Source organism: Oncorhynchus tshawytscha, linkage group LG24, assembly GCF_018296145.1.
Source record: "Oncorhynchus tshawytscha isolate Ot180627B linkage group LG24, Otsh_v2.0, whole genome shotgun sequence".
Taxonomy (NCBI): Eukaryota; Metazoa; Chordata; class Actinopteri; order Salmoniformes; family Salmonidae; genus Oncorhynchus; species Oncorhynchus tshawytscha.
The window spans coordinates 12722461-12747431 of record NC_056452.1 but is presented as its reverse complement, the minus strand read 5'-3'; the positions used below and the strand labels follow the sequence as shown (position 1 = coordinate 12747431).

Here is a 24971-nt window from a genome sequence, read left to right as displayed (position 1 = left end):
AGACACACACGCCACACTTACAGGAATCGAGGCACACGCCACACTTACAGGAATCGAGGCACACGCCACACATACAGGAATCGAGGCACACGCCACACATACAGGAATCGAGGCACACGCCACACATACAGGAATCGAGGCACACGCCACACATACAGGAATCGAGGCACACGCCACACATACAGGAATCGAGGCACACGCCACACATACAGGAATCGAGGCACACGCCACACATACAGGAATCGAGGCACACGCCACACATACAGGAATCGAGGCATAAATTATCAGCCAGAAAAGGTGACGTGAGGAGAGGCTGCGGCAACCACACACACTCCAGTTAGCTATTGATGTTTGTTTGTGTGCTAGTTATCGTGAGCTGAATATGAACCTCACTGCAGCTCCTCGGGGCCAAGTCACTAAAGTAATACATGAATATACATGAATACAGATAAAAGTGTTCCCCGTGACAGTAGCCCTTCTGTTGAAGGGGCGGGAAGAACCCTTGGTTGGAACAGCGCTCTTAGAAGGAGTCCATCCTTTCAGTTTACCCCCACACAGCTCAATTACTCACAAAGTTTCACTTTTCACAAACTCTCATGATCCTGCACTCTTGATCCCCGACGCTTCCTCTTCTCCTTCACGGTGCACCTCCCTTCTCCGTCACTCACTCCCCTTCTCCTCCTTTCCTCCTCTCTTTTTCTCCCCAGCACCCCCACTACTCTCCCTGCCAGCTTTCAGAGCTTCCTCAGGGAGGAAGCGCTGGACTTTTTCTGTAACCAATGTCACAAACAAATCTCTCGCCTGGAGGACCTCTCCACTCGCCTCAATTTCCTAGAGATGAATAGGTAACATTCCCCACCACCACTAAGGTTATCCCATGTGTGTGTGTGTGTGTGTGTGTATTGCCGTGTTGACTAGGTAACACACACTGCTCTCGCTCTCTGTGCGTGTGCTGTCCTGTTGTGTTCCGTTTGTAAGATGCACACAGGTGTGTTGTGTTTAATACTGTCAAACAGGCGGACACATGCACAGAGTTTGACAGCATTTGTGTGTATGTTTTTGAATAGGTCGTCACACACATCTCCACTCCACTCATCTTGACTCTTCAGTGCACGTTTGTGTGTGAGTTGCGGTGTGTTGACAGCGTTAGTGCTTGGTTGACTCGGCTTTGGGGAGAACCTCTCACTCAAACTCAAGCTTGCTCGTGGTGTCTGTTCTGTGGCGTTATAAATAAGGTTTCTAAGGTTCATAATCGATGTTGGTAAAGGTGAGTTTGGTGGGCCGCCGCTCTTTGCTCTAGCTGTTGGTGCCAGGTGGCCAACAGAAGGTTTGCCCAGAGTTCCCATTGCTCGTATCATTGCATGCCCTATGAGTTCCATGCATACATATCTCGCATCCTGTCAAGGTCATGGAAACAATTCCATGTGTGCAGTGACAAACGTTGCAACAAAAAAAAAATATGCTAAACCTGAATTGACTTCCAGGTAATTGACATCATTGGCAGTGGTGCATGGCTTATATCATTGCTCTCATATTCCATTTAAAGTACTCACTCTATTACAGCCTTACAAATGGATTGAATCATCTTGTACCTGTTCAAGCATGAGTGCTGATGGAAAAACCAACCTTTTTAACTGATACACATGCTTTTGTGTCTGGGTTGTGTTCATTAGGCACCAAACGGATGAAAATGGACTGAAACAGGGAGTGACTAGGCCTACCTCCTAGACCAGTCCAATAAAAAACATTTTTGTTTTCGGGTTGCATTTCAAATGCGGGCGTGTGTGTGTTTTATTGCTGTGGCGTATCTGCAGACGTGCATATGAACATGTACCTTACATTAGGATCCTGTGCTCCCCGTATGACAACCTCTTTATCCCTCTGCTTTTTGGAGCGAGGGATGAGGGGGTGGGGAGGAAGGACACCAAGAGACAGACGCTGTCTCTTTCATCTGTCTTTTCTCCCTTCTGACATTCAGCTCCAGCAAGAGGCTGTCCAGCAAGAAAGTAGCACGGTAGGTCAAAATGAGTTATTTTAATCAATTCAGTAGAAAATTATTTTAGATTGAATGTGAAAATATGGTGGATTTTGACAAACACAACTAGCTATCTTGACTTATCGTGAAGTTGTAAAGTGAAAGTTTTCCAGGACGGAACAGTTTTGAGCTGCTTTTTTTATTTTTATCACAAACATTTATTTCTTCTCCCTGGCGTTTCAGTCACCTCCTCCAGAACAGCTCCATGACGCTGGACAGCATGAGTGAGCTGTCCCGTGACATACTGGACCTGGCTGACACCGACATCACTGACAAGGTCAGAGTTCAACATCACAACGTCATAAGATTATACCGCATCATACCGAGTTTATCAACCGTGTCAAACAGCATTATACAGCACTGTATGTCAATGTAAAGAAAGAGTTCAGCATCAAACAACACATGCAGTGTATGATACACAGTATTATACTTGCATTGTTGGGTTTAGAGCTTGCAAGAAAGGCATTTCACCAGCTGTGCATTTGACATTAAAACTTGAAACCACTGAACATAAAATACAAATATCATCCAGTTCTCAATAGCATCATTTAAATGCAACAAATCACAGGTCAATTCTACACAGTGTAGTGCCACTTGTAGCCCCCCCCCATTGTGGGCTTAAAGAGATCGTAATAAACAAACAACACTGTTCTGTGCTAACCCTCACCCCGTCCTCCTCCCAGGTGCTCCTACTGGAGCGTCGCGTGGCGGAGCTGGAGAAGGACTCGGAGGCTAGCGGGGAGCAGCACGCGCGCCTCCGCCAGGAGAACCTGCAGCTGGTGCACCGGGCCAACGCCCTGGAGGAGCAGCTCAAGGAGCAAGAGCTCCGCGCTGAGGACCACCTGCACCAGGAGACCCGCCGCCACAAGGACGCCCTCACCAAGCTGGAGCGGGAGAGGGGCCTGGAGCTGGAGAACCTGCAGGCTAGGTATGTGGGGGGTGGGTGTGTGGTGTGCGTGTCTATAAAGACGAGGAGAGAGGTTAGCAACCTGTGCGTAGCATCCTCAGCTCTGCCCAGGTGTGTGTGTGTGTGTGTGTGTGTGTGATTGTTGCAAGGCTGGCCAGCAGGTTGCCTGGTACATAGGCCTTTAGAGGCTGTGATTGTCAACACTGCTCCAATGATTGCGTCGGTCAGTGACATTGTGGGGCTTCACTGACACCTACTGGTTTACAGCTGATTCAAATCATCCAAGCTTGATGATGAGTTGGTTATTTGAATCAGCTGTGTAGTGCCAGGGCAAAAACTGTGCACCCAGGAGGGGCCCCAGGACCACCCTCCCAAAGCCCTTGAACCCAAAGCTGTTTCTCAGTAGAGTAGACTTGTAGCAGGTAGCTGCCAAAATAAAGGAAACACTTGAGTAAATACACTGCCATTCTGAGTGATCACCTTCAACCTATGGTGAATCATTTCTATCCTGATGGGAGTGGTCTCTTCCAGGATGGCAATTCCCCCATCCACAGGCACCGAGTGGTCAGTGAATGGTTTGATGAGCATGAAAACGATGTAAACCATATGCCATGGCCGTCTCAGTCACCAGATCTCAACCCAATTGAACACTTATGGGAGATTCTGGAGCAGCACCTGAGACAGCATTTTCCACCACCATCAACAAAAAACAAATTATATAATTTTCCATGGAAGAATGGTGTTGCATCCCTCCAATAGAGTTCCATACACTTGTAGAATCTATGCCAAGGCTCAATGAAGTTCTTCTGGCGGCTCGTGGTGGCCCAACTCCTTAAGATACTTTATGTTGGTATTCTGCCCTTGAGTTGCGTTCCCATGCAAACTAGACAGATAGCTAACAACTAAGTCTTCAATAAAACTCCCAAGGCGTGACTTTTCTTGAATGAATATATTGAAAACGTTTATGTTGTGAAACTGCAAAATACAGAAAAGAATATACTTTAGTATTCAATTCACACCGACATACTGTAGCTGTACATTAAACATTTGAATTTGCATAAATACAAAGCACGCGCTAAGGTACCATGCATCTGGCATGATGCCAAACCATATAGCTAATTGTTAACCATATGGTAATTGGCTCCTTTCATTACTCTAATAATGTATAACCATCTATGTAGAATAACAAAGCATATTACACTAGAAACAGTAACAAAACTACAGTATTGTATATTTTACAATTCGTTTGCATGACGCATGAGCAAAGTAATACAGCTAACGACATACATTAAAGGCATTGCAATTTGTGAGTAAATGCAACCAACATTGATATGTAAGCAACTCTATCAATAACAAGATTATCATCATTAGCTAAATGCTTGAATCGAACTTACAAACAAATATGTTTCCAAGGCTGAAGCGTGACAAGAAATAACTACATTGAAAGACCTGCACCGTAGCGTTGTTTGTAGCTGCTTCTATGCGTGCAAAACAAATTCTCTACTTCCTGTTTGCGTCGTCTCTCTAAGTACCAGAAAGCGCCACTAGGGGGCAAATAACACCATTGAACACAATGAAAATCCAATTTAACCATTGTAATAAAATAATCTGTTACCTTCTAACAGGATGGCAGCACACTCCCTGCCTGGTATAATGAAATTGTGCCACTATGAAATAAAACATATCAAGAAACAAATAATGTCCTTTCTATTTTTATCTTTTGTCTCTAGGATGCTTCAGAAAGAAGAAGAACAATCTCTGAGATTGGTCTCAGAAACACCTTAGCAGCTCCTTGCTTGACAATTTTTAGTTCTACTTTCCTAACCTTTTTGTCAGTACTGGGAAAGGTTTTTACCACAAGCCCGACTGGCCAGTCATTTCTGTGTGCCTGACTGTCTTTCAATAAGACAACATCTCCCACTTTTACATTTGGCTTTTCTGCTGTCCATTTTATGCGTCTCTGCAGCGTTGTCAGGTACTCCTGTCTCCACCTTTTCCAAAAGGTGTCAGCGAGACACTGGACTTGCCTCCACTGTTTTCCATGAAGGTCGTTCATGCTGAGGTATCCAGAAGGGGCTGAGGTAGCGCTGGTCTTTTGTGTAAGTAACATTGAGGGTGTGAGAATGGTAGGCATGTCAGGGTCGGTTGATACTGACACTAAGGGTCTCGCATTGATTATTGCCATAACTTCAGACATAAGAGTGCTCAAGACCTCATGTGTGAGACGAGTGGAGCCCGTCTGAAACAGCATAGCATCAAGAATACGTCTGGCAACCCCAATGAGTCTCTCCCAAGAACCATCCATATGAGACGAGTGTGGAGGATTAAATATCCAAGTACATCCCTTATCTGAGAGGTATTTAGTCAGTTCTGAGTAATTTATGTCGATACCCAGTTCCCTGCAGGCACCTATAAAGTTTGTACCTCGATCAGACCGTAGCACTTTTGCTGGACCACGGATAGCGAAAAAACGCCTCAGCGCGTTGATGAAGCTGGATGTGGACATGGATTCGATAAGCTCGATATGGACTGCTCTAGTAGACATACATGTAAAGAGCACCGCCCAGCGCTTGGAGTCTGCACTACCACCTCTAGTGCGACGAGTTATGACATTCCATGGTCCAAACACATCAAGTCCAACGCTGGTGAATGGTGGTTCAGATGTGATTCTTTGGTCAACTAACCTCCCTCTAACCTTGCGGCAGGTGACACACTTGTGAATGATACCAGAGACCAGACGTCCAATAATCCAGAAGCCTGCTGCTCGAATAGCTCCATCTGAAAAATGACGGCCTTGGTGAGCCACTTGTTCGTGATAATGTCTTACCAGCAGAGTGGCAACATGATGTGTCCGTGGGATGATGAGAGGATGTTTTTGGTCTTGTAACATGTCGGCGGAGGATAAGCGGCCTCCCACCCTCAGCAACCCATCCTCATCAATCAACTGGGTTCAGCTTTTTGAGTGTACTTTGCTTTGGGAACTCTTTTCCTTTTTCAATGCATTTGAATTCCTCTCTGAAGGCTTCATGTTGCACACAGTGAATGATTGCTGTTTTGGCTTGTGACAACTCACTTGTACCGCATGGTTTATTACAGTCATGCCAGCCTCTGCAGCTGGTGTTGTCCGCACCTTCATAGAAGGATCTTGCAACATGAATGAGTCGTGCTGTGGCTCGATTGAGAGTTTTCCAGCTTGAGAACCTCTCAAAGCGATGAGAGCCGAGTTGAGCTCCAGAAACTTTAGAGGCAAAGACAGTGACGTCTGGTCGAATCTCTGCATCTGTGTGAGGCTCTACAAGGTCAAAATTGATGTTCTCAGGCTTACTCGAGTTTGTTTGGGTCAGGAACGGTGGACCTGAGAACCAACTAGTGTGTTTTAAGAGCGCATCATGTATGGGCCTGGTTGCATGGTCTGCTGGATTGCTGTCAGTGTTTATATAGCACCACTGATCTGGATGGGTAGACTTCCTGATGCGAGTTATCCTATTGGCAACATAAACATAAAATCTTTTGGTGACATTGTGGATGTAACCGAGAACTATCTTACTGTCTGTGTAGAACTTGGCTGCATGTATATCAATGTCAATTTCGTCTTTGATCAGTTCATACATCTCAACAGCTAGCAAAGCCGCACACAGTTCTAGGCGTGGGATAGTGTGGGCCGGACGAGGGGCCAATTTTGATTTCCCCATGACAAATCCAACATGGCATTGACCTTCCGAGTCAATAACTCTCAGGTAGGCTACCGCTCCTATGGCTACTGTAGAGGCATCCGAGAAGATGTGTAGCTCTCTTCTTTGAGTGGTAGACAAGGAGACTGGGATGTAGGTCCGCTGAATATTCATATGTTCCAAGCCCATCAAAGATTCCTTCCACATTTTCCATTTCTCTTCTTTTTCTGTGGGAAGAGGGGCATCCCACTCACTCTGATCAGAAGAGAGTTCTCTGATTAAGGCTTTACCTTGCATTGTTATTGGAGCCACGAACCCAAGGGGGTCATAAAGACTATTCACTGTGGACAGGATGCCTCTCCGCGTAAAAGGCTTCTCATTGTGGGACACCTGGAATGAGAAGCTGTCTGTTTCCAGGTTCCAGGAAAGTCCCAGACTCCGTTGAAAAGGGAGAGGATCCACTCCTAGGTCCAGATCTTTTAAGTCTTTCGTACGGTCCTCCATAGGGAAGGCTTCCATAACTGTTTTGCTATTGGATGCAATCTTGTGTAGTTTCATGTTGGACTCCGCCAACATTGCTTGTGTTTTTCTTAGAATGTTGACAGCTTCTTCTGTAGTAGCTACTGATGTCAGACCATCATCGACGTAGAAGTTCCTCACTACATATTGCTTGGGTTCTGACCCATGTTCCTTCTCACCCTGTAGCGCTGCTCGTCTCATGCAGTAGATGGCTACGGCTGGTGAAGGGCTGTTCCCAAATACATGCACTTTCATCCTGTACTCAGTTATGTTTCTATCTGGGTTGTTGTCTTCATACCAGAGAAACCTTAAGTAATTTCTGTGATCCTCACGTACACCAAAACAGTAAAACATTTGTTGCACATCTGCTGTTAGTGCAATGCAATCCTTGCGGAAACGCATTAGGACACCCAAGAGTGTGTTGTTTAAGTCTGGACCACTGAGCAGAACATCGTTAAGTGACACACCTTGACACTTAGCACTGGAGTCAAATACTACTCGTATTTGTTCATGCTTTTGTGGACGGTAAACACCAAATATGGGCAGATACCAACGTTCTTTGTCTCCCTCTAGTGGCTGTGAAGGTTCGGCTTGGTCGTTATCCAGCATCTTTTGCATGAAGTCAATAAAATTATGCTTCATGTCAGGCTTTTTGTCTAAAGTCCTGCGAAGTGATGTGAGACGGTTCATGGCCTGCTCCCTGTTATTAGGAAGGCGACGTCTAGTGGGGCAAAAGGGTAGTGGAGCCACCCAGTTGTTTCCATCATCCTGGAAAACCTGTTTGTCCATAATGTCCAAAAAGGCTTTGTCCTCCACTGATGGTGCTGGTTTATCATCGTCTTGTGTTTTGTCGAACACGGAACATCCCAGGCTGTCTGTGTTCACAGTTGTGGTTGGATCTCTCGAGTGCACTGTAGAGGGAGAGATGTGTTTCTGAGCTACGCTGTTGTAGTTCTCTTTTACCTGGATGATGTCAGGGCAAGGGCTCAGATAGGATGTGCGACCATTTTGAAGTATGTTTGTCCTGAACACGTTAACATTGGCTGGTCGGTGAGCCGTTCCCAGACAGACCTCACCCACAATGACCCACCCGAGGTCGAGTCGCTGTGCATAAGGAGTGTCGTGGGGCCCATTGATTTGCTCTCGTACCTTGTGTACCCTTAAGATGTCTCGTCCTAAGAGCAGGAGGATGGGAGCGTCTGGGTCCACAGCTGGAATTCTGTTCATAACTGGTTGCAGATGGGGATGATGATACGCAATGTCGGGGGAGGGAATCTCCATCCTATCGTCTGGCATCATATCACACTCTATCAGAGTAGGGAGAGTGAGCTGCATGTGTCCATCTATAGACTCCACCATGAAGTTGACGGCTCTCCTGCCTGAAGTCTCTGTTACCCCAGAACACGTCTTCATGGTGTATGGAGCAGAGTTGTCATTGATGTTGAAGAGACTGAAAAACTCTGTCTTGGCCAGAGATTTGTTACTCTGTTCATCAAGCACTACATACATTTTGACAGCTTTCTCTCTTTTCCCAGCCGGATAAGCTTTGACTAGGCATATTTTTGAACATGATCTTGGATTGACTGCCTCATCACAGATCTCTGTACACTTTGAGGTGACAGATAGAAGAGCATCGTCACCTTGCTCCCCGCCATGCTCTGTCTCTGCTGTAGCGGTGTCTGTATTTGCAGGGGCTGGGCCTGGATGCAGTCACAGGTGTCTTGCTGCTGTACCTGGCAGGTTTCTCACTTTTCATGGACACCTGGTTAGTTGAGGTGTAGAGGGTGAAGCTGGGGTCATTTCTAATTTTCGCCAGGTTCCTGATGAATCTCGAGAAGAACGAGAATGGTGGGAATGCTAGTCCTCCTTATATTTGGATCCCTGTGCTATCCATTTTTCTTGTAAACTGAATGGAAGTTTCTCTACAATAGGGTTTACCCCCCGAGATGTGTCCAGATAAGCGAGGCCTGGAAGGTACCCTTCTACTTTAGCACACTCCAGTTCGAGAAGAATGTCACCTAGTTCTCTTAGTTTGTGATTGTCTTTGTTAGCCAGTTTTGGAAAATCGTCAATTTTCTTCAACAGTGTATTCTCGATCACTTCGGGTGTACCATAGCACTCTTCTAGTCGTTGCCAGACCATGTTAAGCCCTGCTGTTGCGTTGAAAATATGGACAGATCTAATTCTGTTTGCTTGCTCAGACAACTCTGCCCCTAGCCACTTGGTAATTAGATCTAACTCTTCCCTGGCTGATAAATTCAAGTCTCTGATCGCATTGAGAAAGGATGCTTTCCATGCCAATAATTTTCAGGGCGATCATCAAACTTCAGGAGTCCGGAACTCACCATCTCACGTCGTAGGAGGTACTTGGTGAAGTCTGGTGCCACTTGTGACTCAGGAAAGTTGTGTGTGTGTGTGACTGGAAGTGGGCTTGCTTTCCATTTCCACCATGCTGCTGTTCATTTCTTTTGAACGGAGAGTCTCTTCTCATGTTCTGTTGTTTGCTACCTTCTGGATTATGGCATGTAGCTGGGTCAACACTAAGCTCTTGTTTCTCCACTTCAAATGGAAGTTCAGCAAAGTAGGGCCTAGCATGTTGTTGCACATACTCACATGTACGTTGGACTGGACTTAAGGGCTGTGTCCCTGTGTCTAGTTCTTTGCGAAGCTCTCTGCGTTCTGATCCTACAGCTTCTTCAAAGGCTGCAGCTTCAGCCAACGCAGCAGCAGCAGCTGCTCTCTCAACTTGGAGAACATATAAAGTTGCCTCGAGGTCAGCTTTTTGCTTCATCACAGAAGCTTCCTTCTCAGCATAGGGGACTTGTGCACGCGCTGCGTCTGCCTTGGCGCGTGCTTTGACGGCTGCAGAACTCACCGTTGAGGATCAGCTTGACTGTTTTGATGACCTTGATCTTGTAGATTGAGACTTGGTCCCAATGTGCTGAAGAGGCTCTTCCATCTCTCTCTGTTGAACACCTGGTTCTGGTTGTTGCATCGGTAGACTGCTGGTCTTCCCTAGGAAGAGAGGCTTTGTTTGCTGATGAACGTAGAAACAAAACCACCGTGTGTGGTTATTCTTGAGCTTGAGCACGATGTGATGATGTTTTTTCACTATTCTGCCCTTGAGTTGCGTTCCCATGCAAAACTAGACAGATAGCTAACAACTAAGTCTTCAATAAAACTCCCAAGGCGTGACTTTTCTTGAATGAATATATTGAAAACGTTTATGTTGTGAAACTGCAAAATACAGAAAAGAATATACTTTAGTATTCAATTCACACCGACATACTGTAGCTGTACATTAAACATTTGAAGTTGCATAAATACAAAGCACGCGCTAAGGTACCATGCATCTGGCATGATGCCAAACCATATAGCTAATTGTTAACCATATGGTAATTGGCTCCTTTCATTACTCTAATAATGTATAACCATCTATGTAGAATAACAAAGCATATTACACTAGAAACAGTAACAAAACTACAGTATTGTATATTTTACAATTCGTTTGCATGACGCATGAGCAAAGTAATACAGCTAACGACATACATTAAAGGCATTGCAATTTGTGAGTAAATGCAACCAACATTGATATGTAAGCAACTCTATCAATAACAAGATTATCATCATTAGCTAAATGCTTGAATCGAACTTACAAACAAATATGTTTCCAAGGCTGAAGCGTGACAAGAAATAACTACATTGAAAGACCTGCACCGTAGCGTTGTTTGTAGCTGCTTCTATGCGTGCAAAACAAATTCTCTACTTCCTGTTTGCGTCGTCTTTCTAAGTACCAGAAAGCGCCACTAGGGGGCAAATAACACCATTGAACACAATGAAAATCCAATTTAACCATTGTAATAAAATAATCTGTTACCTTCTAACAGGATGGCAGCACAGTTGGTGTTTCCTTTATTTTGACAGTTACCTGTAGGTGTCACAGCAGGTCAGTTGTTGCCTGACTACCCAGACTCCTTGCTTTGGGCAAAGGCCACGCCCACGGACATTAGTTTCTTCTCCGCAATGAATCTGGATGTGAGTACTTCCCTGACCCTTCACCAAATGCGAACACATTCGGGGCCGTCTGATTGGTCCAGAAACCGATGGGTTGGGCCAGAGCAAGAACACATGCGGGTAAAGTGGTGCTTTGAAAATGTGTCATTGGCTTTGATACTTGATTGGTTAGAGACGATCCAATCTCTGATGACTTTGTTTTGTACAACGCCCCTCGTCACCACAAAAGGCTTCAATGATGGCAGACTCAGACTAAAGCATGTCGTGAACGACAGAGCAGCGGAAGAATGGAGTGTGAGTCGTCAGGCTAGGTCAGTTGTACTGTATCTGCTCAGCTGTGAATGTGCCAGTGTGTGGAACAGAATGTTAATTTAATTTGTTAAATGAATGATTTGAATAGATTGAATTGGTTTTGTCAAATGTGTTGTGTACCGCGGCTCTAACACTGGTGAATGTAATTTAACTGCGCAGTTTTCTGCCCTAGGCTGCAGCAGCTGGATGAGGAGAACAGTGAGCTGAAATCCTGTGTGCCCTGTTACCGCGCCAACATCGAGAGACTAGAGGAGGTAAGAGCACTGTCTTCTCTCCTCCTCCTCGTCTTTCTTCCCCTCTTCCTACTCCTCCCTTTCTTCTTCATTCACCTCCCTATCACCTCCAGTTTCCTTCTCTTCCCCCATCTCCTTTCTGTTCCCTCCAATCCCTTGTCTATTTACCTCTCCTCTCATCCACCGCTTCTTTCCATCTACCTCAACCCCCATTTCCCAAGTTTCCTTATTATCTCTCATTCCTCCTCCTTCTCGTTCGCCCATCAGGAGAAGAGGAAGCTGGAAGACGAGGTGGAGGACGTGACGGAGCGGATGAACGAGGAGCTGGAAACCCGGAGGAAGACGACCGACAAGCTGACCCACGAGCGCCACCAAAACCAGAAGGAAAAGGAGCACACGCAGGAGGTGAGAGGTCACGAGGTGACACCTGTACATCGCAAACTGTATGTCTGTCTGACTCGGAAGGCACGTCAAATGTGGAGGGCTGTCCTGTCTATTGTTTAGTTTTGGTCTGTCGATGAGTAGGGTTTTTGCTTTTTTTTTATTATTTCTCTGCTGCTGGGTAGAACTTATGTAAAAAAAAAAAAAAATGTAAAATTATGTTTTCTATTTGTCAACCTACCCCTCCAACGGTTGGTGACTAGTTGCTCTTGCAGAATAGACTATTGCTGTATCTCTCTCTAACAGCGGTCTTTCTCTCTCTCTCCTATCCCCCACTCCACCAGCTGATTGAGGACCTGCGGAAGCAGTTGGAGCACCTGCAGTTGTACAAGCTGGAGGCAGAGGCTAGGAGAGGACGCTCTCCCAGTGCCGGGCTGCAGGAGTACCAGAGCCGCACCCGCGAGGCCGAGTTGGAGCAGGAGATCCGACGCCTCAAGCAGGACAACCGCAGTCTGAAGGAGCAGAACGATGAGCTGAATGGCCAGATCATCAACCTGAGCATCCAGGGAGCCAAGAACCTGGTGACGGCCTCCTTCTCCGAGTCGCTGGCTGCCGAGATCAACTCTGTGTCCCGGGGAGAGGTGAGTCACAATATAGATAGATACATGTAAACAGTAGATACACATAGATGCACATGCCATAGATATACAGAGAAGGCTAAGCATAGATACAAGGCCATAGATATGCAGAGAAGGCTAAGCATAGATACAAGGCCATAGATATGCAGAGAAGGCTAAAAATGTACAGGCCATAAATATACAGTACCAGTCAAAAGTTTGTACACACAGCTGGCAGATGCAGTGCAGGTATAGCCTACATGATGAGAGTATTATAGGCAAAAGGACAGAGCGTGATTATTTTAATTTGTCAAACGGGCGGCAGGGTAGCCTAGTGGTTAGAGCGTTGGTCTTGTAACCGGAAGGTTGCAAGTTCAAACCCCTGAGCTGACAAGGTACAAATCTGTCGTTCTGCCCCTGAACAGGCAGTTAACCCACTGTTCCTAGGCCGTCATTGAAAATAAGAATTTGTTCTTAACTGACTTGCCTGGTTAAATAAAGGTAAAAAAAAAAAAAAAATCACATCACCAGAATAAGACCCTCGATATTAATTGGAAAGCAGCATCAAGCTCATCGCTGTGCACTTTCTGTGAAGTTCATCATAACTTATTTCATCTGTAGCCTAATAAACTGCATGATTTCCCGCGTCGTAGTGGGAGGACCACACATCATCGCGTGACTCCAAGTTTACTTCGATATTATGGTTATTATATCAATGTTTGTGCTTAAAAGTGTTTCTACTGCCATTGGATAGAAACCTGGTTAGTGACTAACAATTAAGGCAGCCCCCGCACCTCTCTGAGAAGGTTGTGTTAAATGCGGAAGACACATTTCAGTTGAAGGCATTCAGTTGTACAACTGACTAGGTATTCCCCTTTCCCCCTTTTAACCTTGATGATTAAAGGTGGAATAAAATACATTTCTTAAGACTCCTGGTGCCCAGATGGCGGCCTCATCACAATTCTGAATCTTTCACGTTTATTGCAGAGCTCTGTATTGTATATCTTGTTGTGCCGTTTTACCGTCTTGAATCATTTTTCAGTGCAAATGAAAAGGTCTCAATAAGTTACTATCCTTGTAAACATTAGATATTTTTTTTTTTTTGCAGTTGATGGAGGCCATCCGCAAGCAGGAGGACGTCAACTTCCGACTACAGGACTACATCGACCGCATCATCGTGGCCATCATGGAGTCCAACCCCTCCATGCTGGAAGTCAAGTAGAGGTGGCCGTCTTGGAGTAGGGCAGCCTGGCGGCCTCTCCGCCTCGCTGGACTGCCATACTAGGACAGACTGGCTAAACACTTAAAGACTGGCTACTGAGACTGACCACAGAGAGAGCAATACCTATTGAACTATACTAGGTGGGGGAAAAGTACTCCAATTATCATTAAAGAAGATGTATTTTTTTGTCACTGTTGGTGGCTGTTGTCTATGAGAAAATAAGCTACATGGTTTAACGTCCCTGGGATTTGAGCTTTGCTTTGTGTGTGTGTCTGTTCCCCCTGTATACAGTAGGCTTTGGTTCTAATGACTTCCCTGCATTTGGGTAGAGGGACCTGAGTTTTCCTTGTGTGTCTGAGGTTGTGTGTGCAAATGTGTTTTCTCTGAGGAACTCTTGGAATCCATGGAAGACCTGGTTAACGGGTCACTGTCCCCTTAAATATCTTCTTGGCAATGAAATCTAGTGAGCCCCAATGCTAGCATGACTCTAAAATGTTTTGTCCTTGCACTACATATCAGCCGATACCATCTTTCACCATGAGCTCAGTAAATGAACTCCTGGGGTGTTTTGGGAGCGTTCTCCTGTATCGGACTGAACCGTGTTTAATCCACGTTTAAACCATATGTAGCACTGGTCAGGGGACGAGGTCAGATGAAGTTGACCCTGGCTGCTCTCTTGAATACAGACTTGCGGTGGCACCTACTACATAAACCGTGTCACGTTTGCAGTGTAAGTCTTTATCCTGGTTTGACTTTTGACTTGGATTATATTCCCAGTGTGAGTTAACGCAACCCAGGTGAGGGACATTTCCTGGGGTAGAGGACAAGAAATGCCCTGAGGGTTAGTGTGTGTGTGAGTGCATGCATTTGTGTATGTGTGTGTTATGTTTTTTTTTGTGTTGCTTGCGATACTTTGTTTTGAAAAAAGGTTAAAAAGGTTTGGTGACTACAATAGTAGTAACACGAATGACATAGTAACACAAATGACATGTTCATTCTTGTGAGCCTCAATGTCTCCACAGTGAAGCTGAGTGGCTCATTGTTTGCTGTATCTCCGTTGGTTTTTACAATGAAACAGAGTCCTAGGGGGTCAGGCGGACTAAATACTCCAATACAAGAACACTTCTCCATCACATCAATTCCTTTTAATGTAAGCTCTGACTTTGAGGTAGTTAAAAACGGACAAATACTGACATAAATGTTGGTCATACTGACAGGAAATAATTGGATTGTCTAACTTGGACACTAAATCAAATGGAGAGAAAATGTTGCTGTGTTGTTTTTATTTGAGCTGAGTGCGCTGGGAAGTGTTTTTCTTTTATAGTGTGACTGACCCACCTGATCCTTAGTGGAGTCTTGCTGAGTGAAAGTGAAAGGGAGCCAGTTTATCCAGTGGGAAGGACATGTCTGGTCTGCTTTTAACCAAAAACATTTACTGGATAAGTGACTTACTTTCCGTAAAGATGTTCAGACAGAAAATGCTGAATAATTTCACTAATGAATAATGTCTTATTGAAGGAATAGAATCGGTTCATTTTTTGGGGGGTTTAGACAAAAAAGTATTATTTGTATAAAAAAATATATAAAAAAATGTAAAGTTTATTGTGAAGGGATGTAATCCTAATATGACGATATATTGTTTTAAAACAATATGAATGAATTAAGAATGCTGAATTGATTTGAAAACAGACCTTTTTTGAAGAGGTTACATGTCTTTACTCTCCCGCAGCTTTTTGATTTAAAGGAGCGGAACATGTTCAACACTTAGATGAAGCAATAATGTTTTGAAGAACAGTGGAGAACGAAGAAGAACAGACGTCGTGGACAAACGGACGTCAGCAAACCAACAAAACTCCCTTCTTTTACTGTATGAGCCTCAGTTGACTAAGCACCAATCTGAATTTCCGGGAACTTTTCGCCACATTTCTGGACGTAAGCAAGAGGAAATGAGAATGGCAGACTTTTAATACACGTCATCAGTGCTACCTATTCACTAATGCACTCCCTGAGACTGAGATACTGGACATATTGAAGGATATCACTGTTGCTGACTCTTACTTGCTGGAACTGCTGACAGCTTGTGGTTGGTCCCTGGGTGAAAGGGATGAACAGCAACGTATACTGTACCAACCATCGCAGCTATACTAAAACAAAACTACCGCAGCCACCTCCACCACCTATAAAACTCTTGCTACAGTATGTCACCACGCTTTTCTCCTCTTCAGTGCTCCATGGAAAATGGCCTTGCGTGTAAACGACTTGTACATGTCATTTTTTCCCCGAACCTTTTAGATTCTAGGTATTTTTATAGTTGGGGGGGGATTGCATTTTTCATCATTTTCCTTTTGGTCTTCTGCTGAAAAGTAATATGATCCTCCCCCAAGGGAGGGTCTTGTGTACGCCGCTCTCGCATGTAGCCGTACACGTCAATTTCTCCCGTCTGTGAATCACATCCAGATATTTATTCTGCATTTCACTTCACAGTCCCTGCCCTGTTGTTTCTCTCTAATAGCAGTTGTTTTTGAGGGAAAAGTTTGTAAATAGTTTTGGAATCTATGGATTCTCAAGGGAAACTGGCATTCAGCGGATTTAATGGTTGAATGCTACTCGAAGGGGAAATTGTTGATTTGAGAAAAATAGTTGATTATTTTAGATTGAAATGTATATATTGTACTCAAGGTAGCACACAGTACATTTCAAAAGTGTTGCATTGAGCACCCATTGAATTGGCAACACTGGCGTGCTTCAGTCTCGTCTGACCAATTCAAAATGTCTGTTTATGGTGAGGTCTTTCCACTTCAACCCAACTGAGGTGTGATCCACTAATGCTGAGGTTGCAGACAGTGGCCTCATGAAGAGCATTGTCATTGTAGTCAACGTCAGTGACACATGCCAACTCTTATCGCCCCAACTGAGAACAGGCACTGCACAGAACTACTGATCACTATTGTATATCACTTTCTGAATCTTTAAAACCGATCATTAGGTTCACCGAACCATATCATGAGGAGGTCAGTGGAGTTGCACTGCGCCTGATGCCTCGGGACAGATAGTGAGGCCTCAGAAAGCCAGCCCACAGAGGGCTGAACTGTCTGAGTGGTTCAAGTCATTCTGCCTTTGAGTGTATTAGGTTGCTTTCCCCAGCAGATATGAGGCTCAAGAGGCTTCAGCCAATCATTTACTACTACAGTACCCAGCAGCCAGTGGTGCATTCCTAGGAGGAAACCATAAGATATATCTTCCCCTATCTTACATGGAGACAGCAGCAGGATTACCCTATTTTCTGTTTATTCCTTGTTTATTTTTCCTTTCAGACTGTCTACTGTAGTTTAGACAGCTAGTTGTGAGACTTACACTAGCATGATTGCTAGCTGACTGATTAGACTAAGACCAGAGTCCTGTCCAGACATTACACTTGAGTCAATGGGATTCTCTAATGCACTTTAAACACGTTCCAATTTCTTTTTAACCACATCATTTTAAAACTGACCAAAGAACAGAAGTTTTACTTCTCACTGACCATTTTAACTATCGGCTCACGCTCTCTTCCTTGCTGAAATTTGAAAACGTTATCATCAGAAGAGTAATTCATTATCATTGCTGAGTCCAACTCTGCCCTGAAAAAACTGGCCTGCTAGTCTTAACACTGTGCCTCTCTCTCATAATCTTCCCTCTTACTAACCTGATGACGAGCCCTTGGAAAGCACTGACCGTATGTGACTGTCAGTTTGTTAAATTATACTTATAAAAACTTAAATGTGTATATAAAATGGTTTGTGATTTTCTTTTGCTCACACTAGCTTCCAATGTCCAAAGAAAGTTTTGCTCAAGGCACAAACATCACTACTATAGTAGTGCATGGCTTGCCATTTAAAATGAATGGGAAGGGAAAAAGAGAACATTGTAGAAACAAGAATTGTACAACTGAAGTTTATTCTTATTCTGAAGGATAATGTATTGTTTACTGCTCTATGTTTTTCTTTGAAGGTCCTCTGAATGATGTAACCCTTGTTGTTCTTGGGGAATTATAATTTCAAGTCATTGTAAAAAGGTAAGAGAAAACAATGAAGTAAGATTAGAAAATAAATCAAATAATAAAATGATATTTTGTTTGATCTCGTTATTTCGTGTGATATTGCTCATCACATTTCCATACAAGAGACTGCGTACATGAAGACATAGTGGTATCTTGTAACCATGATAAGAATGTTTTTTCCGTGGAGAGAGAATGCAGTGTACTTTGAACTTTCTTGACCGATAGTATTTGTGATGTAGACAATTATATTTCCTGGATTACTGCTTATTGGAGGATTGTACCACTAATCTATTTTCTCACATCATTTTGCTGCAAGTCCAGTGATTAAGAAAATTATGTCCCTCTATATGACAAGGGAGAACTGAAATTGAAAGTTCCATAGTAAATTGTTCAGGCATTCTAAAATTTGCCCAGTGTTATCTACAGGTTATTTATAGCAGCCTAAACACTGAGTGTACAAAATATTAAGAACACCTGCTCTTTCAATGACATAGACTGATCAGGTGAAGGCTATGTTCCCTTATTGATGTCACTTGTTAAATCCATTTCCGTCAGTGTAGATGAAGGGGAGGGGACAGGTTAAAGAAGGATGTTTAAGTCTTGAGACAATTGAGACATGGATTGTGTATGTGTGCCATTCAGAGGATGAACAAAATATTTAAGTGCCTTTGAATGGGGTATGGTAGTATGTGCCAGGCTCACTGGTTTGTGTCAAGAACCACAACGCTGCTGGGTTTTTCACGCTCCAAAATGTCCCATGTGTATCAAGAATGGTCCACCACCCACAGGACATCCAGCCAACTTGACACAATTGTGGGAAGCATTGGAGGCAACATGGGCCAGAATCCCTGTGGAACACTTTCGACACCTTGTAGAGGCCATGCCCAGACAAATTGAGGCTGTTCTGAGGGCAAAGGGTGATTAATAGTAGCTTATACAGTGCATTTGAAAAGCATTCAGACCCCTTAACTTTTTCCACATTTTGTAACATTACAGCCTTATTATAAAATTGATTACATTGTTTTTTCCCCTCATCAATCTTCACACAATATCCCACAATGACAAAGCAAAAACTGTTTTTTAGATATTTTTGCAAATATATATAAAAAATACAACTGGTATCACCTTTACATAAGTATTCAGACCCTTTACTCAGTAATTTGTTGAAGTACCTTTGGCAGTGATTCTTCTTGGGTATGACGCTACAAGCTTGGCACACTTGTATTTGGGAAGTTTCTCCCATTCTTCTCTGCAGATCCTCTCAAGCTCTGTCAGGTTGGATGGTGAGTGTTGGTTGGGTTCAAGTCCGGGCTCTGGTTGGACCACTCAAGGACATTCAGAGACTTGTCCCGGAACCACTCCTGCGTTGTCTTGGCTGTGTGCTTAGGGTTGTTGCCCTGTTGGAAGGTGAACTTTTTCCCCAGCCTGAGGTCCTGAGCGCTCTGGAGCAGGTTTTCATCAAGGATCTCACTGTACTTTGCTCCGTTCATCTTTCCCTTGATCCTGACTAGTCTCCCAGTCCCTGCCGCTGAAAAACACACCCACCGCATGATGTTGCCACCACCGTGCTTCACCATAGGGATGGTGCCAGGTGTCCTCCAGACGTGACGCTCGGCATTCAGGCCAAAGATTTCAATCTTGTTTCTCATGGTCTGATAGTCCTTTAGGTGCCTTTTAGCAAACTCCAATCGGGCTGTCATGTGCCTTTTACTGAGGAGTGGCTTCCATCTGGCAACTCTACCATAAAGGCCTGATTGATGGAGTGCTACAGAGATCGTTGTCCTTCTGGAAGGTTGTCCCATTTCTACAGAGGAACTCTGGAGCTCTGTCAGAGTGACCATCGTGTTCTTGGTGACCTCCCTGATCAAGGCCCTTCTCCCCCGATTACTCAGTTTGGCTGGGCGGCCATCTCTAGGAAGAGTTTTGGTGATTCCAAACTTCTTCCATTTAAGAATGATGGAGGCCACTGTGTTCTTGAGGATCTTCAATGGTGCATACATGTTTTGGTACCCTTCTCCCGAACTGTGCCTCGACACAATTCTGTCTCGGAGCTCTACGACAATTCCTTTGACCTCATGGCTTGGTTTTTGCTCTGACATGCACTGTCAACTGTGGGACCTTATATAGACAGGTGTGTGCCTTTACAAATCATATACAATCAATTGAATTTACCACAGGTGGACTCCAATCAAGTTGCAGAAACATCTCAACGATGATCAATGGAAACAGGATGCACCTGAGCTTAATTTTGAGTCTCATAGCAAAGGGTCTGAATACTTATGTAAATAAGGTATTTCTGTTTATTATTTTTTATAAATGTGCTAAAATGTTGCTTTGTCATTATGGGGTATTGTGTGTAGACTGATGAGGAAGAACAGCGTAACAAGATGTGGTAAAAGGTAAGGGATCTGAATACTTTCCGAAAGCACTGTGTCTAAGTTTTGAATATAAAACATCTTTGTCTAATACAATGGCTTGGCCTTAGCTCTCTCTCTTGTGTTGCCCATTCAATCCAGAGGAAGCCTTTCCTTCTTTATCACCCACTCCCCTGACCTATGGATACCCTCTCCATCCCAATAACCAGAACCTCCCCAGCCAGGTCCCTGCCTTTTCCCACTATGGGGAGTCAGGTAGCCTAGTGGTTAGAGTGTTGGGCCAGTAACTGAATGGTTGCTAACTCGAATCCCCGTGCTGACAAGGTACAAATCTGTCATTCTGCCCCTGAACACGGCCGTTAACCCACTGTTTCTAGGCCGTCATTGTAAATAAGAATGGGTTCTTAACTGATTTGCCGAGTTAAATAAAGGTTAAATTTAAAACGATTAGCCTTTTCAATACTGACCCCCTCCATCTCCAACCCATCATCCCCACCTGCAGGCTTTGGACATGTACTACCAGAGCCCACAACAAGGCTATGCCCCCTGGAAACAGCACAGTCTTAGCTTTACTGACTACACACCATCCTCTCATACTGAGCAACAGTAGGGCAATTTCTACAAGTATACCCTGTCCCATGGAGATCACTACCGTACAGTATCAGGGGGCTTCATTCTCACCACCACCGATAAAGGTACCACAGACCACCACCTACAGTATGACGAGCGTGTGTTGGAACAGATGGGGCCTGTGTGTCCTCTGATGGAAGTCATGATGGTGGGAAGTATACCAGTGGTCCCTGTGGATGGTATAGGCTTGGGAAGTGTGCGGTTAACAGTCCAACGGTTCATGGATATTAACCCAAGAATGGATTTTTTTATTTCACCTTTATTTAACCAGGTAGGCCAGTTGAGAACATGTTCTCATTTACAACTGCAACCTGGCCAAGATAAAGCAAAGCAGTGCGACAAAAACAACAACACAGAGTTACAGATAAACAAACGTACAGTCAATAACACAATAGAAAAGAAAAATAGAAAAATCTATGTACAGTGTGTGCAAATGTAGAAGAGTAGGGGGGTAGGCAATAAATAGGCCCTAGTGGTGAAAATTCATTACAATTTAGCATTAATACTGGAGTGACAGATGTGCAGATGATTTTGTTCAGGTAGGGATACTGGGGTGCAAAAGCGCAAGAGGGTATGTAATAATATGGGGATGAGGTAGTTGGTGTGCTATTTACAGATTCGCTGTGTACAGGTATAGTGTTCTGTAAGCTGCTCAGACAGCTGATGCTTAAAATTAGAGAGGGAGATAAAAGACTCCAGCTTCAGAGATTTTTGCAATTCATTCCAGTCATTGGCAGCAGAGAAGGGAGAGAAAGGCGGCCAAAGAAAGTATTGGCTTTGGGGATGACCGCAATATACCTGCTGAACCGCGTGCTACGGGCGGGTGTTGCTATGGTAACCAGTGAGCTGAGATAAGGCTGGGCTTTACCTAGCAAAGACTTAGATGACCTGGAGCCAGTGGGTTTGGCGACGGATATGTAGTGAGGGCCAGCCAACGAGAGCATACAGGTCGCAGTGGTGGGTAGCATATGGGGCTTTGGTGATAAAACAGATGGCATCCAGTTTGCTGAGTAGAGTGTTGGAGGCTATTTTGTAAATGACATCGCCGAAGTCAAGGATCAGTAGGATAGTCAGTTTTACGAGGGTATGTTTGGTGGCATGAGTGAAGAAGGCTTTGTTGCAAAATAGGAAGCCAAATCTAGATTTAATTTTGGATTGGAGATGCTTAATGTCAGTCTGGAAGGAGAGTTTACAGTCTAACCAGACACCTAGGTATTTGTAGTTGTCCACATATTCTAAGTCAGAACCGTCCAGAGTAGTGATGCTAGTCAGGCGGGAGGGTGCGGGCAGCAATCGGTTGAAGAGCATGCACTTAGTTTTGCTAGCATTTAAAAGCAGTTCGAGGCCACGGAAGGAGTGATGTATTGCGTTGAAGCTCATTTGGAGGTTTGTCAGCACAGTGTCCAAAGAAGGGCCAGATGTTTACAGAATGGTGTTTTCTGAGTATAGGTGGATCAGAGAATCACCAGCTGCAAGAGCAACATGTGCAACCAGAGGGAAAAATAATCAAATGGCTACCCGGATTATTTGCATTGTGTGCCCCCCCCAACCCCTCTTTTTACGCTGCTGCTACTCTCTGTTATCATATATGTATAGTCACTTTAACTATACATTAATGTACATACTACCTCAATTGGGCCGACCAACCAGTGCTCCCGCACATTGGATAACCAGGCTATCTCCATTGTGTCCCGCCACCCGCCAACCCCTCTTTTATGCTACTGCTACTCTCTGTTCATCATATATGCATAGTCACTTTAACCATATCTACATGTACATAATACCTCATTCAGCCTGACTAACTGGTGTCTGTATGTAGCCTTGCTACTTTTATAGCCTCGCTACTGTATATAGCCTGTCTTTTTACTGTTGTTTTATTTCCTTACTTACCTATTATTCACCTAACACCTTTTTTTCACTATTGGTTAGAGCCTGTAAGTAAGCATTTAACTGTAAGGTCTACACCTGTTGTATTCAGCGCACGTGACAAATAAACTTTGATTTGATTTGACATCATTGATATTTACAGAGAAAAGAGTCGGCCCGAGAATTGAACCCTGTGGCACCCCCATAGAGACTGCCAGAGGTCCGGACAACAGGCCCTCCGATTTGACACACTGAACTCTATCTGAGAAGTAGTTGGTGAACCAGGAGAAGCAGTCATTTGAGAAGCCAAGGCTATTGAGTCTGCCGATAAGAATGTTGTGATTGACAGAGTCGAAAGCCTTGGCCGGGTTGATGAAGACGACTGCACAGTACTGTCTTTTATCGATGTACTTTGGCATCATTGCAGAGTTCTGAGGAGCAGAGATACTGGAGTGAAGGATCATTCCTTGACAGCAGTCATATTCTTCTTGGCCGGTTTGGCCACTTCACTTGATAAAGCTGGTAGAGGATTGTACAATAAAAAATCATTAGTTCAATATTGAGGTTTCTATATGACCAGTAGAATATTATCATATAATTGTATATGTATTTTTATATCGTTCAAAGTAGCCTACCGCTGTACAAATAAAGATGTTGAATATTGCTTATGCTAAATACACCTAGTATGTTTATTCGTGTTTTCAATTCAGGTTCATTCAGAATAAATTAAAAGTCTGAATAAAAACTTGTTACCAACATGAATGCTATTTAAAAAATCCTCACCCTAAACGTCCCTTGCTTCATACACAGTACGTACTTTTATTCAGTAAGGATGTATTTTGTTAGCACACTCATTGAGCGCAGGTGGCGATTTCTACCATCGTGAAAAATAGCTAGCTATTACTAGCTAGTTAGAATAATAAATAATTACTTTTTCAAGCAATTTGAACCTTAGCTTGTTTTCAGCTGTAGTATTTGTTCATTTATGTTCATTCACTGCTTCAAACAATTGAAAAAGTGTCGTTTATCACCCACGGTGTGGAAATACAACCTGTCAGGCTGCCTAATGGTGGCTACTGGCTAGCTAGCTAAACATTCAGGTGAGTGCCTATCAAGTGTCTATCACTAGTATCCCCATGTGGGACTTCTGTTGATGTATGTGTGAATGTCAATAGCAATTGGTCCAATAACAGCTATTATGGGATTGGGCTGTCAGTAGTTACTTAAATAAAATCTCATTATGCTGTTACCAAATGTATGTATACTGAACAAAAATATAAATGCAACAATTTCAACGATTTTACTGAGTTACAGTTCATATAAGGAAATCTGTCAATTGAAATAAATTTAGTAGGCCCTAATCTATGTATTTCACATGACTGGGTAGGTGCATAGTCATGGGTGGACCTGGGAGCCAGGCCCAGCCAATCAGAAGGAGTTTTCCCCCACAAAAGGGCGTTATTACAGACAGAAATATTTCTCCGTTTCATCAGCTGTCCTGATGGCTGGTCTCAGACGATCCCCCAGGTGAAGAAGCCGGATGTGGAAGTCCTGGGCTGGCATGCTTACACGTGGTCTGCAGTTGTGAAGCCGGTTGGACCTACTGCCAAATTCTCTGAAATGATGTTGGAGGCGGCTTATGGTAGATAAATTAACTCTGGTCGACATTCCTGCAGTCAGCTTGCCAATTGCACGCTCCCTCAAAACTTGAGCCATCTGTGGCATTGTGTTGTGTGAACAAACTGAACATTTTAGAGTGGCCTTTTATTGTCCACAGCACAAGGTGCACATGTGTAATGATCATGCTGTTTAATCCATTTTTTGATATGCCACACTGTCAATACACTGTCAATACACTGTTGTTCCCAGATGGAAAATACTGCTCCCTGACGTTTTTCGGCCAAGGCACTTGGGCAAGGCCTGTGTTCAGGGACATGGTATTTGGGGTTATGGCCCCTCGCCTCACCTCCTGCACGCGTTCAGACATGGTGTGGCATAGGCTGTGCTAAAAGCCGGCTGGCTAGAGTGTGCTCACTGGGCTGGTGCAGGCTGTCAAACGTTGAGATAAAGGTAGATGGCTAGAGGTTATCGAAAGGTGTCAAAAAAAGTATTTATCTTTGTCTTGCAATTTAAGTCTTCTTTTTCCCCTAGGC

At 44.1% G+C, this 24971-nt stretch overlaps 1 protein-coding gene across 3 annotated transcripts in view; it reads left to right on the top strand.

Annotated features, from left to right (window-relative positions):
- rab11fip3 (RAB11 family interacting protein 3 (class II)) overlaps window positions 1-18014 on the top strand; it is a 51737-nt gene extending 33723 nt beyond the window's left edge. For 2 of the 3 annotated variants that reach the window (XM_024386862.2, XM_024386865.2), the window contains 8 exons: window positions 708-845; window positions 1979-2014; window positions 2219-2312; window positions 2719-2963; window positions 11631-11712; window positions 11959-12096; window positions 12417-12713; window positions 13798-18014. In XM_024386862.2, coding sequence (XP_024242630.1) covers window positions 708-845; window positions 1979-2014; window positions 2219-2312; window positions 2719-2963; window positions 11631-11712; window positions 11959-12096; window positions 12417-12713; window positions 13798-13911 — 1144 coding nt within the window. In that variant the 3' untranslated portion in view covers window positions 13912-18014. The remainder of the gene's footprint in view (window positions 1-707; window positions 846-1978; window positions 2015-2218; window positions 2313-2718; window positions 2964-11630; window positions 11713-11958; window positions 12097-12416; window positions 12714-13797) is intronic. The other variant, XM_024386864.2, reaches the window with a different exon arrangement.
- Window positions 18015-24971: the final 6957 nt, after the last annotated feature.